Below are 17,418 nucleotides of genomic sequence, written 5' to 3'. Positions count from 1 at the left end.
ACAGGTTTGGTGACGGTGGCTTTCTGCAGCGGCGGAGATCTCGACGGTGGTTCCTCTAGTGAAGCGCAATGGCGATCTCGCGAAAGGTGCTGCCATGGTGGATCGCGTCGCTGCGTTGCAGATCTGGTGCCCTGTTTTCGCGTCGCAGTGGTGGTTCGCGTTCGCAGTAGAGTTTCACCGTGGCTAGGGTTTAGGGTTCCCATATGGTTCTGTGCGCGCGAGGAAGAAGATGGAGAAGATGCAGCGGCGCGCGAGGAAGAAGTAGAGGGGTTCGCGTTTTTGTGCCCTAATTAAACTATTTGGCCCCGGTTCAGTGCCACCCGAGGCCAAAGACGTAACCTTTTGGCTTCGGGTCTGTTCAACAGAAGCATATAAGCACCTTTTGGCACCGGTTTTTTTTGAACCGAAGCCGATAACCCCTTTTGGCACCGATTTTTTTTTAACTGAAGCCTATAACCCTTTTTGGCCTCGGGTTTTTCTTGAATCGAGGCATAAAAGTTGCCTAAAATTGCAAAAATGCCACCGCGCCGTTATATGCTTCGGTTCCTTGCTAACCGAGGCCTATAAGGCGAGGTAAAAATGCAATTCTGCACTAGTGTATGTGTAGTTTAAGAAAATTCCTTTCACTTGATCTATCTCGCCTCCATGAACTAAGAAAAACTTCATCACTTGAGAGGCCTCACAAATTATATAACTCTTAATGGAAGAGCTGGTTTTGCCTTTTACTCGCTTAATTGCTCATCTAATGTTTGAGAAATACTTTTTGTTATATCACACAACCAGTTCCATAATCACTAATTTCATTATTTCATTCCATCAAGTCTTGAAAGATCACATTAACACATAATTGCATTGTTTCACACATTACAAAACCTCATGCACCACCATCATCCATATATGCTTTAACAACCTCTCATTGCTTAAGCATCACTCAGTCTAAAGGAGAGAAATTTATGTTGACATCTCTCTAACTCAAGCCACAAACCATTGCTTGAGTTGTGTACTCGATTAGTTGAGCATATTTGCTAATGCTTTATTGATATTGAGTTATGCACAAAATGAGTACAATATATAATAGTCCATTACTTAAGCGATATCAACCCATATGACTACAATAATTAATGAAAATTTTACCTTGCTGTGATAAATCTGAAGTCACGGTATTGATGTAGTTAACTTATGTATCAGAATTGTTGCTTTCTTTAGAACGAAGTAAGGTCATCCAAGCTTGATACCGTTGATATGTCAAATGCATGTCTTGCTCTCCCGTAGTATCATCTTGTTTTGAATCTTGTTTAATCTCTATGTCTCTGATAGAATTGCTCTTTCCACCATACAGTTGGTGCCCAGGAGGAAATCCATGTTTCCTATAACAAACATCCATTGTATGGCCATTATGGCCATAATGGGTGCAAAAATTTCTACTGGGATTCTTTGAACCTTTGTTGTCATGGTTTTTAGGGAAACCATTCTCTGTATAGCATGTTGACTCAATATGTATTGTCTTTCCATAATAGTTGTAGTTTAGTTGAGTGCTTGCGACATTGATCTTTATATTTGGCTTATTAATCAAAATATTCCTCATAATTTGCCTTTCTTGTTGGGAAACATAGGAGAAAATCTTGCTAATAAGGGGAATGGGGTTTACCAACAGAACATGAGATTTAACATTATTATACTACTCATTAAGGCCTCTAAGAAACTGCATTACATGATCTTCACCTTTTCTTTTAGTAATCAACAAAATTATCCCATAAGTGCACTTAGATCACATCCACAAACAAGGTCAGGCCTATATTTATCAAGTTCGTCCCAAATGATCCTCAATTTGGTAAAACAGTCTGTCATAGTGAGATCTCATTGCTTCACAAAGGAAACTTCCATTTACAAGTTTAAGATACGTATGAGATCTCCTTTAAAGTATCTAGATTTAAGGTCGGCCTAGATCTTTGAAGCTTTATCCATCCAAAAAAAAAATTGTTGGATTGATGGGGAAACGAAGTGGACAAGCTAAGAAACAACCATGTGTTGCATCATTTCCATGTTTGATAGGAAGGAACTTTCTTCATCAGCTCCACAATAGTTCCATCTATAATATCCAATTTATTCTTTTAGCTTAAGACTGTCACCATGATCTACTCCATGAGTGGTAGTTTTTTAATGTCAAGAACATGAGAAACTAATGAGGTTTTTGGATTTGTTGGGAAAAACCCATGAGAATCACTTTATTAATAGAGAAATAAAATAAACACAAGGAAACACATAGACAACTCTCCCATGCCCTTTGACCCCGAGTACACCAACACTCTCCAAAGCAATAATTTAACCTAAACTGCATACAACACTCTTATGACAAGAGTATAAGAAATAATAAGAAATAAGAGTTAAATACAAGCTTTTTCTTTGACTCGGGACAAGGAACATCATGGACTTAGAGTTCATTATATAGTCACTAAAATTCACCTCCTTGATTATCCTAGGCGATGTGAGACTTTTCAAGATATGTTATTTTCATACGCCCAACATTCTCCATCCTAATTAAAATAAACACATCTTCATTGCCTATACCAGCAATCATACTCCACCATATGGAGTATCACTTGGAATTAAGTCGTCCTGAGAATTTCCACTTGGAATCAAACTATCCCAAGAATTTCCACTTGGAATCAAACCATCCCAAGAATTTCCACTTGGAATCAAACTATCCCAAGAATTTCCACTCGGAATCAAACCATCCCAAGAATTTCCACTTGGAATTAAACCATTCGAAGAATTTTCACTAGGAATCAAACCATCCCAAGAATTTCCACTTAGAATCAAACTATCCTAATAATTTTCACTTGGAATTAAATCATCCCAAGAATTTGCACTTGGAATTAAACCATTCCAAGAATTTGCACTTGGAATTAAACCATTCCAAGAATTTTCGCTTCGAATTAAGTCATCCCAAGAATTTTCATGCACTTTACATCAATGCTAACCAATGCCCATGTATAATAACCATACATCTTGCATAAATATTAGCCAATGCTTGCGCATAAACACCATACACCCTTCGTCGGAACCATGTCGCAACCCACGGTGCAAAACCACTGAACCTTGTGAAAAGCCACAGATCGAACATTTGTACTTCGCAACCACCGTGCCATTTAACTCCCTCTTTGGAGACACAACACTTGTTGACATAACGCCTGCTGACGTAGAACCACCATTGACTTTCATCGAAGCAAATCTGTAAACCGCATAGCACTTCCTCCACGCACATGCTGCAAACTGTGACTCACACATATAAGATCTCCGTCGCACATCACTCATCGGACCATGCAAGCACCAATTGTGACGTCCTTCGCAGATCAGGAGTATCTCGCCACACGCGAACTTCACTGTAGATCTAACACGACTCAGTCCTTGCACCTCCACAAACCCAGCTGCAAATTCACCGCATCAACACAACACTGACAATGATCCTTCCATCAAATTTCTCATTACAACTTCAACAACCAATGATGATTCTCCAATAACAAGGAATTGATCTTTTCTGATGTGGAAGATCAAACTATGTTGCAACCACAGAGCATACTAAGAAAAAAATCCTACTGAACCATAACTCTAATACCATTGTTGGAAAAAATGCATCATCAATTAAGAACATTACCGTTTTTTTCCCAAGAATCACCCTATTAATAGAGAAATAAAATAAACACAACGAAACACATATAAAACTCTCTCATGCCCTTTGACCCCGAGTACATCCACACTCTCCAAAGCAATAATTTAATCTAAATCTCACACAACGCTCTTATGACAAGAGTATAAGAAATGAGAAGAAGAAAGAAGAGTCAAATACAAGCTTGAAGTTTCTTTGACTCGGGGCAAGGAACTTTATGGACTTAGAGTCCATTATATAGTCACTAACACCTACCTCCTTGGTTATCCTAGACAATGTGAGACTTTTTAAGACATGTTATTTTCATCATACCAACATGATTCTGTTGGGGTGAATATACAAGTAACTTTGAGCAGCAACAACAATGTTAGCAGACTCCCAATCATGATACAGACAAAATAATAAGTGAACCAAGAAGGAAGAAAGGAATGAAACAACAAAGGATGCATGCAAGCGAGAAGTGAGAAGAAATGTGAAACTGAAAATTTGTTATTAGTGTAAATGACTTTACAAGAAAACTTAACTAAAAAAAACAATTATATAAAGACAACTTAAGAGTGTGAAAAGTCACATGTGGTTGCTAAGTTCCTTTCTTCAAAGGTTTATAATTTTGACATTATTAACCTTATGCAGCTGAATATTATTTATTTCCATCATAATCACTATTACATTCTTCACCTATCTAAACACAAATAATAAAAATAATTAAATATTACAATTAACTGGAAGATAACATGAAGAGTTTGAATCCTTCTAGAATTCGACCAAGTTTTTGTACCCAAAGTCTAAACCTATACTAATAATATTTCATCTCAAAATAACATATGTGTTTTTTTTTTTTTTGTACAAAGTATAAATTTGAGAGATTGAAAAAAAAAAGAGAGTGAGAAGTGATGTTATTTGAATTGAGATAAAAATTAGGAAAAATTTGCATTTGATTTTATATGTAATGAAATATTTTTTTCTATATTAATATATTTAAAGAATAATTTATCAAAAACCTCTACAAATTTGAATTAGAATTAAAATAACTTTTAAATTAAAATTAAAATTATTATGAAATTTTTGTAAATAAAAATTATTTTCAAAATAAAAATATATAAATAAATTAATTTATAAAATATTTAAATCAATTTTATTTTATATATTATTTAGTATTCTTTAATATATTATTAAAATATGAAAAATTAAATCATAAAAAAATTATAAATGTCTATAAGTTATACTATTATGTAAACTATGTAAATCTAAATATTAATGAAACCTAAGTGATTACTTTTCTTATAACAAATTATGTTTTTAAATTTTTTATTAATATTTACGTTCACAATGTAAAAAGTATAATTGATTATATAAGATATTTTTACAAATTTGTTCATCTTATTATGTGTTTTTCATACTTTTATTCTTTTATAATATATATATATATATATATATATATATATATATATATATATATATATATATATATATATATATAAATATTTGAGTAGATATAAATATATGTTAAAAAGTATAATAAAATTTTGATAAAAAACTATTTACATAAATCAAGAATTTAATTGACTTAAATTAATTATTTGGTTATCAACATTTATAATAATATTATATCAAAACACTTATAACTTAGTCATAATGAAATAAAAATGAAACATTTATAACTTATTTATACATTTTTTTTTTATCTTTCATTACTTTAAAATTTATTCTCATAACTAATAACTTGTGGAGAGTGAAGTAATCTATGTCTAAATTATAAATATTTTTTAAATTTTTTGTAATCTTGAATGTTTAACATAATGAGAATGATTTTCAATCACGTAAGTATTTTACACTACAACAAGCAATAGGATGAAAAAAATATAAAATATCATGTGAATTGTTGATAAGAGAATAATATTAATGTTTTAATATATCCATAATTAACTGATTATTTTATGTATTTAGTTAAAGAAAGAATCTATTATGGCAACTCTAATCCCATATTTTTATTCAATTTTGTGTGGGAGAAAATTAATAAGTGAATAAGATTTGTCCTTCATAGAAAAATTCATTGAAGTTTTTATTGCTAGCACATGCAACATTATGGCATGGCCACCTGTGTATAAGTATTTGTCATACAGAGTGAATACGTAAATATTAATGATGCTCAACTGGTATACAAAACTTTTTGTCTAATTCCAGATTTTTTATATTATCGGAGTTACTTTAATTATATATACATTGTTGTTGTTAGATTACTATGATAAATTAATATATGTTTAATGAAACATCATTGGTGATACTATAATACTAAAATATATCTGAAAGGTTATTCTATGCGTGGAGCAAACGTGACAACCATAAAGTGAGAACAAATGTACTGAAACCCATCCCCTTTTGCAGTCAAGGATCCAATAATCGAGAGGATGTGATCCACATTATTCAAATTTTCTCACTGTTATTTTCCTCCAACAATTATTTTTGGTAAATTTGCCCTATTTTAATCTTAATAATATGAATCAAGGATTATCATAATTCATAAGTACTGCTTACATTAGAAAATATAGAAAGTTTTCAAACTATATTTGAAGATCGTATTTTTCTGTCTGTGCAGTGCCTTAAATATTTGAAAAAAGAGAAACACTCTTAAAAGAAAATACTCCTAGTTTCAAAATATATTTACACACATATGGGATATTAATTTCTTTGCTTAATGAATAACATATTGGTAAACTTTAGCTTTCTCTTTCTGACAACTATTTTATTATTTAAACTGACTATAAAGCTTGAATTTATTAAAACATTTATTGAAAAAAAGAATTAATAGTTAATTTATTATTGTTTTTACAAGTGAGATCCGTGCTAGGGGACTCAGGTAATGGGGACAAGGAAAAATTGACCTTGAGATGAGAGATAGAAATGAATAAGGGGAGAGGTGGCCCATGAGGATGGGGTTTCTATGTCTATGTCAAATAAATACTAAATGTAAAACATATAATTATAAATTACCATCTCTAGTTAGTTTTTTTTTTCTTGATTTACTTATAAATAATTAAGTTGTAATTTATTTAAGAATATGTTCGTAGGAAGATGGAGTGTGTTTTATAGACATAAAATAAAATTCCTATCTATATAGAAAGAAAAAAGAAAGAGTTGAAGTGTTGGATTAGAAGTGTAGGAAAAATTTGGTGGTCTGACAGAACATTTAATAAAAAGATTTAAATAAGGTGGAATTTGGTGAAGTTGTTACTTGCATTCCATACTTGGGCGTCTTCAAATGTTTCCCATTGGTACACATTTTTCCATCTCGACGAGATATCTCGAGAAGAAGAGATATTAAGACGAGATGTGAATTAAAGAAAAAAGAAAAAAAAAAAGAAAAAGTAGTTAAGATGCGCAGTGTGTGAGTGTGGGATGCAAATGCAAATGCTGTTTGCTTGCATCCAATTCAATTCCAATCGACTCCGTCCATCTATGCATCCATCCATCAAGCGCTGCCCGTTAATAGCACGACAAAGCCATTTCCCAATAAAAACAGAACAACTTTCCAGCGACCGTCACGACACACGCCGTTACATGCCAATCCAATCCCCTCTCGACACCGCGTTAACGCCGTCCATACCCTTCTCTGTCCCCAGCCGCCTTTATTTATGGATCCTCTTTACCCCCTATGTCCGGTCACGGGCCCACACTTACTGCCAAATGCCGGTACCCTCCTCACAGATTGGTTAAGGGATTGACCGCGGTTGAAATCATTGCACGCTGTTTTGACCACTCTGGTTAAGTCTCAACCCCACATCCCAAAAGCCACACACAACACAACATACGCTTCTTCGTCATCTTCTTCTTCTTCTTGGTCGGAGCACCAAGATTTTGGAATTTCGCCTGCAATAACTGCTCAAGTGTTTGTTCACCCACCACTTCTCTTACCTCTCAGCTTCGAGGTTAACTTGTTGAGTGAATTTGGGTTTATCTCTGTGTTTCTTCCTGCCAAGGCCCTGAACGATTACGCCAGGAGTGTTGCGGATGAGAGATCTGTGGTGAGGTCTGTGGAAATGGCATCATCCGAGGTGACGATGAAGGGAAATTGCTCGAACCATATCGACGGCGGAGCTGTGGAGGCTCAGGCGCCGGCCACGGCCAAAGGTAGGGAGACAGCTCCGAACGTGGCGTAGGTTGGTTCCTTCTGTGGAGTGAAAGTTGTAATCGTTTTCTTTTTCTTTTTGTTAGACGCAGAAGCTGCACTTTTCAGGGAACTGTGGCACGCGTGTGCCGGTCCTCTCGTGACCGTGCCGCGCGAAGGAGAGCGCGTGTTTTATTTTCCTCAGGGACATATCGAGCAGGTAATTCAATTAACTAATTAGTTAATTTGTTCATTCTTTACTCGAACTCGTCTTGGTTTGTTTATGTTTGACAATATGGTTTCCTTTTTGGAGTCATAGCTCAGATTTGAGACGAGCTTCGCTTGTTGCCTTTTTGGGAGTAAAATTGTGGCGTTGTTGGTGGATTGGAGTGAGATGGGTTTGGTTTTGGTTTTGTTTTAGTTCTTTTGAGTGTTGTGCTTATATTTTGTTTGGGTGTGAACTAGGTTGAGGCGTCGACGAATCAGGTGGCGGACCAGCACATGCCGGTTTACGATCTCCCACCCAAGATCCTTTGTCGGGTCATCAACGTGCAGCTGAAGGTAGTGTTGTTCGATCTGTGACACTTTTTCGCTATTAAAAATTCCCATGCTTTAGAACAAAGCAATCCTAAAAAAAGTCAGTGGTTTTTCAGGCCGAGCCCGACACGGATGAGGTGTTCGCTCAGGTCACCTTGCTTCCGGAGCCAAATGTGAGTTTCCTCATCTCAATAGCTTGTTTGTAATAGAGAGTGAGTAATTGGGTGAGAATGTTATGCTTATGATTTTTTATTTTTTTTTTTGTGGTGGGGATGATAGCAAAATGAGAATGACGTGGAGAAAGAACCGCCACCGCCTCCGCCTCCGCGGTTTCACGTTCATTCTTTCTGTAAAACCCTGACAGCGTCCGACACCAGTACCCATGGTGGCTTTTCCGTGCTGAGACGGCATGCTGATGAATGCCTTCCCCCTCTGGTTTGGTTTCTTGCCCTTTTTTCTCCTCCTCCTCGTACTTGGTTCAAGCGTGTCATTACATGCTGGCTGACGCTGGATGAGTGGCGTGTTTATTGACAGGATATGTCGAAGCAGCCACCCACTCAGGAATTGGCAGCTAAGGATCTTCATGGAAACGAATGGCGATTTAAACATATCTTTCGGGGTAATTACTCTCTCATCGTTACGTAGTACCTTTGTTGTTATATTCTGTCGTGTCTATCGATTGTTACTGATGGGTCGGGTGAATTTCAGGTCAGCCCCGTAGACACTTGCTTCAGAGTGGTTGGAGTGTTTTTGTTAGCTCCAAAAGGCTTGTCGCTGGGGATGCGTTTATATTTCTTAGGTTTGTTCTACCCTGAATTAGGGTTTCAGATTGTTCTGGTTATTTTACTCTGGAAGGGAACTAATTTGGGGATTTTGCAGAGGTGAAAACGGGGAACTTCGAGTTGGTGTCAGGCGAGCAATGAGACAACAGGGTAATGTTCCATCCTCAGTGATCTCAAGTCACAGCATGCATCTTGGGGTCCTTGCAACTGCTTGGCATGCCATCTTGACGGGGACAATCTTCACTGTCTATTACAAGCCTAGGTTTGTAAATTATTCCTAAAACTATGTTGAAACTGATATGGTGGTTTTAGTCTGACCTCCTAGCGCTTGTGGGCCGACGGCATGTTGAGGGTTTTTGTAATTGATTCATTTCCGACACAGCACTTACAATGTCATTATTTTGCAGGACTAGTCCCGCTGAATTTATTGTTCCGTATGACCAATATATGGAGTCTCTCAAAAACAGTTATACCATCGGGATGCGGTTCAAAATGAGATTTGAAGGTGAAGAGGCTCCAGAGCAGAGGTATGAGCGATTGGTGTTGTCTTGATCTCTGATTTTATTGTCATAGAATATGCTGCTGATTTTTTGCTTGCCTCGTAATATAAATATTCAACTCCAATCGAAGAAATCCCTTGATTCTGGAAAATAAATGATGCATTGATTAATCTTAATCATCGAGAGATACCAATATTATTTATACGAGACCCAATAGATACATCAACGTTATTTATACATCAAATTTGTAACTAATTAACAGCTGCAGCTATTAACTAACATCAGTAATTCTGTATTATAATGACACAATAGCACTAACTTTTATATAATCCTAATACTTGACAAGGCTTGTTAAAATTGTAGGTTTACTGGTACAATTGTTGGAATTGAAGATTCTGATCCCAACAGGTGGAGAGAATCCAAATGGAGATGCCTCAAGGTTGTATCACCAGTCCTCTTGCTACATTTTTTGTCTTGTTAAAAACTAGGCTCGTTATAACCCTGTTACTCTTGTTCAGGTGAGATGGGATGAAACATCTAACACCCCTCGTCCTGAGAGAGTTTCCCCATGGAAAATAGAGCCTGCTCTTGCGCCTCCGGCTCTAAATCCTCTTTCAATGCCCAGGACTAAAAGGCCTCGGTCTAACGCAGTTCCTTCATCTCCAGATTCATCTGTCCTTACTCGAGAAGGTATGATTATTTGATTCTTTTACAAAAAAGCTCTCTTGAATTGCAAAAAGAAAATGTGGTTGAGTCCTGATATGTTTTTGGTGATTAGCAGCATCATCTAAAGTAAGCGTAGACCCTTCACCGGCAAATGGGTTTCCAAGGGTCTTGCAAGGTCAAGAATTCTCGACCTTGAGAGGCAATTTTGGTGAAAGCAATGACTCTGATGCTGCTGAGAAATCTGTTGTTTGGCCGCCTGCTGCAGTAGATGATGAAAAGATTGATGCTTCTACGTCAAGGAGGTATGGGACGGAGAGCTGGATGTCAATGGGGAGGAACGAGCCAACATATTCTGATCTTCTTTCAAGCTTTGGGGCCGGAGGGGATCCTTCTCATTCATCCTTGATGGATCAAATGAGCCCTGTAGCTTATCCCACTAGAAAGCAATCGTCGGATCATGAAGGCAAACTTCACATGCCTCAGCCGTGGCCTGTAATGCCCTCCAGTCTTTCATTGAATATATTGGACTCTAATACGAAAGGTCCTGCACATGGTGGTGATCCAACTTACCAAGCTCGAGGGAATTTGAGGTACAGTGCATTTGGTGAATACCCTGCTCTGCATGGTCATAAAGTAGAGCACTCACATGGAAACTTGATGCCACCCCCATCTGCACCCCTAAATCAATATCAAAGTCCTTGTTCAAGAGAAGTTATGTCAAAACCAGTGTCAACAAAAACATTTGAGGCTGTGAAGTTAAAAGATGGTGACTGTAAGCTATTTGGCTTCTCACTTATCAGTGGCCCTATTGTACCAGAGCCTTCTGTATCGCAAAGAAATGTGAACGAACCTACTGGTCAGATGCATCTTACGCCACACCAACAAAGAACATCCGAAAATGATGAGAAGTCAGACCACTCAAAGGGCTCAAAAACTGCTGATGATCAAATTGTTGATGACCATGATAGACCATTACAGACTTCTCAGCTGCATGCGAAAGATGGTCAAGCTAAACCCCTCAGTAGTTCCGCTAGGAGTTGCACTAAAGTAAGATTCTTTACAGTTTGAATAAAAAATGAGAGCTAGAAATCGGGGATAATTAATCACGTGCTATTTGTTTTAGGTTCACAAGAAGGGCATTGCACTCGGTAGGTCAGTGGACCTTACGAAGTACACCGGCTATGATGAATTAGTGGCTGAATTGGATCAGCTGTTTGAATTTGAGGGAGAGTTATTGTCAACTAAAAAAGATTGGCTTATTGTCTATACTGATAATGAGGGTGATATGATGCTTGTAGGCGATGATCCGTGGCAGTAAGGATCTGTATTTTCATTCTAAATGCTTGGTTAACTTATTATTTAAATGTTTCACTTTTCCTTGACTGTGGGGCTGAATTTATATTATTCTATATTTTCGATTCAGGGAATTCTGTGCCATGGTTCGCAAAATTTACATCTACCCTAAGGAGGAGATCCAGAAAATGAGCCCTGGTACCCTGAGCTCGAAAAATGAAGAGAACCTGTCGGGTAGTGAAGGTGCAGATGCAAAAGATGTTAAACGTCTGCCGCTTCAAAAGTTCAATTATGAAAATTGCCTTGACGCGTGATGATTAGTAGATTGAGTTTCGCAGCTTTCAGGTTAATTTCTGCCTCCCATCCCAGTTAACATTGGATTCAATGATTTTAGATGTCCAGATCAAAATTGGCCCACGTAATTGTTACCATACATGAATTTTTTCAATCTAGTTTAGTTTGTGGAATTTCATGGTGTAATGTTTTATTCTCATGTCCACACAGATTCCGGGCTGGAAAGTATGAAATTGTCATGAACCCATCCATCCAGATGGAGAACATAACAAGACGAATTATAATGGAGGCTGACTGCTTGAAATCAAATATATATATATATATAGATGGTATGGCACGGCATGAAAGAGTATCCGTCCAATTTTTGAAATCCCGGAATTAGTAGTATATTGTCTGCCCAGTTATACGATCTCTTAGGATGTAATCAATTGTGTTTTGAGCGAGGTGATATCCACCTTGCCTTTTTTAGACCAATCCCACTTGTAGTAGTTGTTGTACATAGTTGTTTCTCTCCCATCCTCTGAACAACCGTTAATGTAATGAAATTTTATACAAAGGGCGCTTTTATGGTTGCTATCCACTTTATTTCATTTTACTTTCTATTCTTATTAATCATAATTTGTGAGATGGAAATTCTTGATATTCCATTGAGGCCACTTTGTAACTGGTGGAAACGAATTATGTATTGTTTGTATACATGATTAGAGAGTGCTTATGAGAACTGTGTCAAGGTCAATTAGATGTTTCCTGTGCCAATAGGCCAATTAGCTTTTACCTGTAACAGTAGGTCAATTACTGTCTTGAAAAGTCCATATAAGTAATGGAAATTATTTCCAGGGTCAGTGCATTAGCAACCATATTAGACCCATGGATTTCCTTTCATCGTGGTCTAGTGGATAGTCAACCGAAACCTTTAATTTTGCCAATTTTGACGTCGATGCTCGATTCTCTCTCCTTTAGTTTCTCCACTACTTTTTTGGTTTTAAAAGGAAAGATATAATGAAAAGATACAATAAGTGTGTGATGACCATGCTTAATCGGGCGGAAGAAGCACAAAAATGAAAGCTGCTTTAAAGTTTTGTCCCTTGTTGAAAAGCGTATAAAGAGCACAATAGGTTGGACAAAATATAAATACGAAGCACATGGTCTAAACGCGCCTCAGAAATGTCACTGAACTAATTGAACTCAGTATCATCTACTTTGGGTGGGTCACGAACATGCGAAAAGGTACGAGGCAGTAACTGCCGCTGCGAGAGTAAAATTCATGTGAAAATTTTTTCTACCTCAACTTAAAACCAGAGCTAGCTAGTATCGTACACTTGAATATTGGACATTACAAAGTAAAAACTTGCCATTCATTCAAAGTAAAAACTGATTAACTTGCCAAATTGACAGAGAAATGGCAGTCACTAGTTCTTCTCATGCCAAAACTAGTTACATCATGCCACTATAGCCAGCTGAATCCAAGAGAACTGCTTTGATCTGTTCCGGATGGACATCCTGACCTTCTTTGCATTGCTGAAAGAGAGGGATATGTAGCCTTTAAACAACAGTCATCACTTTAATAGAACTCGTAACTTTTTATATAAATAATTCTATTTACTAAGCAAAAAACTATTTACTGCCTTTTAATTAACATTTACTTGAACAGTTGCTTTAACCTTAATGACAACTACAGAGCAAATATTGTTCTTAAGATGCAGAAACTACAATATCATTCCAACACCTAAGCCATCATTAATGGGTGTGGAAATCATTAGAATATGACAAGCATTTTATAATGGATCTTGACAGTTAAAATAAATTCATTAAAGTTTAGGGTATTTCCAAATAAGAACTAAGGTACCAATTTGTCAGATATAAGCACAATATAAAGTTTACGCGTCATTGCAGTAGCATGTATATTTATTAAAAGTGTGCAAGTGTTAACTATTAAAAGTTTGTAACCGGAATTGAGCTTCAAATGAACTAAAATTCTTACCTCGGCTCGAAAAATGTCCATAGCAAAACCATTGAAGCAGCTGATAACAGCCTGCTGAATGTCTAATCCAAGGTTGTCCATAGCCCTCATGGTTGAGAGCAACAGACCAGGCTTGCGGGCACAAAACATGTGGATGTTAACAGCCCTTCCTTCGCGTAAACGAACCTCAACCTATGTATAATCGAAGCATTGAATTAAGCAAAGGTTCTATAAAACCATACTAACAGCAATGAAAATGCATCTTAAAACATAGAGAAGATTACCCTAGCAGGTTGAGCATTGGGGCTTGGCAATGAGCTGGGGCACAATTCTTCTTTGATACGACTGGGTAGTGTGGGAGGAGTAGGCGTCAAAGGATGGAAATTGGAGGAAGGGGTGAGGGAAGAACCAGGCGGTGTAGATTCCAACTCGTTATGAAGATCATTGATCCTTTGCAGAAGCTCCTTAAGATACTCGATTGCATCCCCAAGAATTGAAGCCCTGTCCATCTATAAAAGCAACACCATGTCATAGAGTACAACCCACAGATTCACTAAGCCTGTTTATCAAAGACAAGAAATGAAACTTACTTTGCTAATCTTAGGAACAACGGACCTAAGCATGTAGAGTCTATCATTGAGCTTCTTCCTGCGCCGTCGTTCTGCCATCAAATTCTTAGCAGGCATTCCCTTTTTCTTCCCTTTCTGATCCAACCCAGTCACGCTACTGTTGCCATTGGAACTGTTCCCACCGTTCTTAGCACTACCCTCATCCACCCTACCACTGTTGTTATTAATCTCAGTCAAATCATCAGAATCATAGTTCAACCCAGACCCGTCAAAACTCACATCCTCCACCACCTCCTCCCTCTCCTTCCTCTTCTTCTCACTCCCTTCCCCGGCAGACATGTTCTTCCTCAGCGCCGCCCTCTTCTGAAAGAGCGTGGGTGCCGCCCCGGAGGGGGGCAGGGACTCCAGGGGCCGCAGAATCTTGGAGCGCTGGTGAAAGAGAGGTTTCGAGGACCCGTCTTCGAGGCTGTGGAAGCCGGCGAAGGCGGTGGCGGTGGCCGTCTGAGGAGGCGTGTCGGAGGGGAAATGGGCAGAGGGAAGAAGCGGGAAGGATGAGGAAGCTTGAGGGTCAAGAAAGGGGATGTCGAAGGGGTTGAGGAGTGACGATAGAGTGGGGGCCTTGGGAGGGAGGAAGTAGTGGAGGTGGGAGGAGGAAGGGTCGAGGTTGGTGAAGACGGAGGAGGAGGGGGAGCAGGAGGAGGAGGAGTCGACGGCGGGGAGGAGGAGGTTGTCGGAGTCGGGGAAGGTGGGGGAGAAGGTGATGTCTTGGGAGTGGTGGCTGTTATGGTGGTGGTGGTTGCTGATGTACCATTCATCGTCCAGCTCCAGCATGGGCTTGAAGGCGCAGAGAGAAGCTAAGTCGTCGCGGGTATTGTTGTTTTCTACGAAAGCAGCTGCTGATGCTGTTGTTGTTGTTGTTGTTGGCTTTGTTGTGGGTGTTGTGTCGGTGGCGATGATGGTGTTGGTGGGCTTGTTTCTTGGCCAAGAAGCGGAGTTGTTGTCGTCTTCACGTTCCTCCATCCATCCAACTGTGTTGATTCTGGACATCATGGCTGGTTTTGTGGTTGTGGAGGAAGGTTGTTGTTGTTGTTGTTGTTGGCGTTTGCGAGAGAAATGAAGTGAGAAAGAAGAAGAGGGAGTTAAAGGGAGAGAATGGAGAAAAAGAGGAAGAGGTTGCAGAAGGAAAAGGGCATTGGAGAGAGATTGCGATGGCTGGTTTAAGAGAAGGAACGTTACAGCAGAAGAAGCTCTGCGAAACAAATCACCACATATCCACTAACCCTCTTTCTTTCTTCTCTTTCTCTTTCTGCTTCTCTTCTGCACCTTCTCCACGTGGAAACCAACTCCAACCCTCTCTCACTCTTTTTATTCATCATTTTAATCAAAATTTATTAAATCAATTTAAGTAGAGACTGTGATTATTTCATCCTGAACCTGGAACTAATTAATTCTTCGCATTACAAAAATCAATTAACTTTGTTTTAAAACTCTAAAACATTAATTGATTTGGAAAAATATAAAAGCCTAAAACAAATGGGTAATGCTTCAGTTAAGCTAAAAATCACTTAAGCGCAATTTCAAATTTGAAAAAATTGAAATATTTTTATAATTAGTTTATACAAATTTTAATTCTGATTTACGGAAGAAAGAAAATCTTAGAAGTGATTTTGGGAAAGTTTGCTTCTTCATTAAGAGTGATTGTTAGTAATGTTGCAACATGTTTGATAAATTTTGGAAGAATGGTTTACCCTCATCATCTGAATTACTTTTAGCCACTATTATGCAGATAATTTGAAGAAACTCCAATGCAAACACTCAACTTATGACATTAAAAAAAACTTATAAGTTATTCGCTCGTGTGACATGACTGTGACCACGTGAACATTATTTGACACAAAACAAAAAACGAAGAATTCTTGAGCAATCTGAAATTCATTAGAAGGTGCGAAACCTAGGCTTTTGTCTATACAGCAGCATTCTTGGTTTGGATAAGAGTAACTGCGAGAATTTAAAAGTTTTGTCATTGCATGCAAAAGCCAACTCTTATGGTACTAGGGAACAAAATAATCAACTTCTCCAATTCTCAAAGCTAACACTATAGTAGTAAGCTTAATTTGTTTCCTTTCTTTTTCAATCTATATTTTATTAGGATCAAGAGTTACTAATTAAGCTCCTTCAAATGCATGTACTTAACTTAACTTAATGTCACCATAAATGGAATTTGGATAAGTGTATTGTGTCTAATTCACATCATAAATGCAATGGCTATGACCTATGAGAAGCCAACACTAAGTTTAATAGTTAAAAAAAAATCAATAAAAAGGCAGCCACATACACATCAATATGTGTTGTATCTTCATAATATTTAAAGTTATAAAGTCAAAGAGAAAAAAAAAAACTAAAACAATACAAAATTAAACGAGGATTGAAAATTATAAGTGCAATCAAACTAAAATTGTAAATAAATAATAAAATAGGTGGATAAGGTTTGTAAGAAATTGCAAAACTTGGAGGTGGAGAAAAAGAGTTTGAGATAGAATTGATAATTGTGATTTTGACATTTGAATTTGTGATGCAATATTAGGAAGATGGTAGAAAAGTGTGGAGAGAATCCAATAATGAGAGAGTAGTGAGAATTAAGAGAGGGAAGCTGAAAATATGTAATAGAATCCCAAGTATCTCGTGAAGCTTTTTCTGGTCACCGCAGTTACTACCCAATCGCAACTATAACACCTCTCAAAATATTAAAATGCAATATCCCAATTAACTAACACTTGGCTCAAACTCCAACAATAAATGATTAAATTTCCTTTAAAAGTGAATTTTATATGTTGGGAGAATTATCCTCACCATACTCTGAAGTTTTGCATTGAAATTATTGTTGATCTACATGGGAGAGTGTGGTGTTGAAACATGCAATATTTGGGGAAGAAAATAGGAATAGGAATTGGGTCCACAGGTTGTAAATGTATTTACATCATCCATGTGTAAAACTGGGGAAGAATTGAATGCTAGAAATTGAATTAAAATGGTATGAATGATTTG

At 37.5% G+C, this 17,418-nt stretch overlaps 2 protein-coding genes across 3 annotated transcripts; one reads left to right on the top strand and one right to left on the bottom strand.

The window, feature by feature from the left end:
* Positions 1-7,423: 7,423 nt before the first annotated feature.
* Positions 7,424-12,420, top strand: LOC114164088 (auxin response factor 2A-like). Of its 2 annotated transcripts, none has more exons than XM_028048598.2 (15): positions 7,424-7,795; positions 7,880-7,992; positions 8,238-8,333; positions 8,426-8,482; positions 8,589-8,744; positions 8,844-8,928; positions 9,018-9,108; positions 9,189-9,353; positions 9,499-9,618; positions 9,955-10,030; positions 10,110-10,281; positions 10,370-11,304; positions 11,381-11,571; positions 11,681-11,895; positions 12,055-12,420. In XM_028048598.2, the coding sequence occupies exons 1-14, from the start codon at positions 7,705-7,707 to the stop codon at positions 11,862-11,864; spliced, it is 2,532 nt and encodes an 843-aa protein (XP_027904399.1). In that variant the 5' UTR covers positions 7,424-7,704; the 3' UTR covers positions 11,865-11,895; positions 12,055-12,420. The 2 variants fall into 2 exon arrangements, with proteins under 2 accessions (XP_027904399.1, XP_027904400.1); XM_028048599.2 differs by having other exon boundaries at positions 7,427-7,795; positions 10,373-11,304.
* Positions 12,421-12,960: 540 nt separating this feature from the next.
* On the bottom strand, positions 12,961-15,707 carry LOC114164089 (transcription factor ICE1-like). Its single transcript, XM_028048600.2, has 4 exons — positions 14,395-15,707; positions 14,089-14,313; positions 13,826-13,996; positions 12,961-13,362 (listed from the first exon to the last, which is right to left on the bottom strand). The coding sequence occupies exons 1-4, from the start codon at positions 15,421-15,423 to the stop codon at positions 13,279-13,281; spliced, it is 1,509 nt and encodes a 502-aa protein (XP_027904401.2). The 5' UTR covers positions 15,424-15,707; the 3' UTR covers positions 12,961-13,278.
* Positions 15,708-17,418: the final 1,711 nt, after the last annotated feature.

Source organism: Vigna unguiculata, chromosome 9, assembly GCF_037176805.1.
Source record: "Vigna unguiculata cultivar grain cowpea cultivar isolate G323 ecotype 2 chromosome 9, ASM3717680v1, whole genome shotgun sequence".
In the NCBI taxonomy this organism is placed as follows: domain Eukaryota; kingdom Viridiplantae; phylum Streptophyta; class Magnoliopsida; order Fabales; family Fabaceae; genus Vigna; species Vigna unguiculata.
Note: the sequence above shows the minus strand (reverse complement) of the source record. Positions and strands in the feature narration are given on the sequence as shown.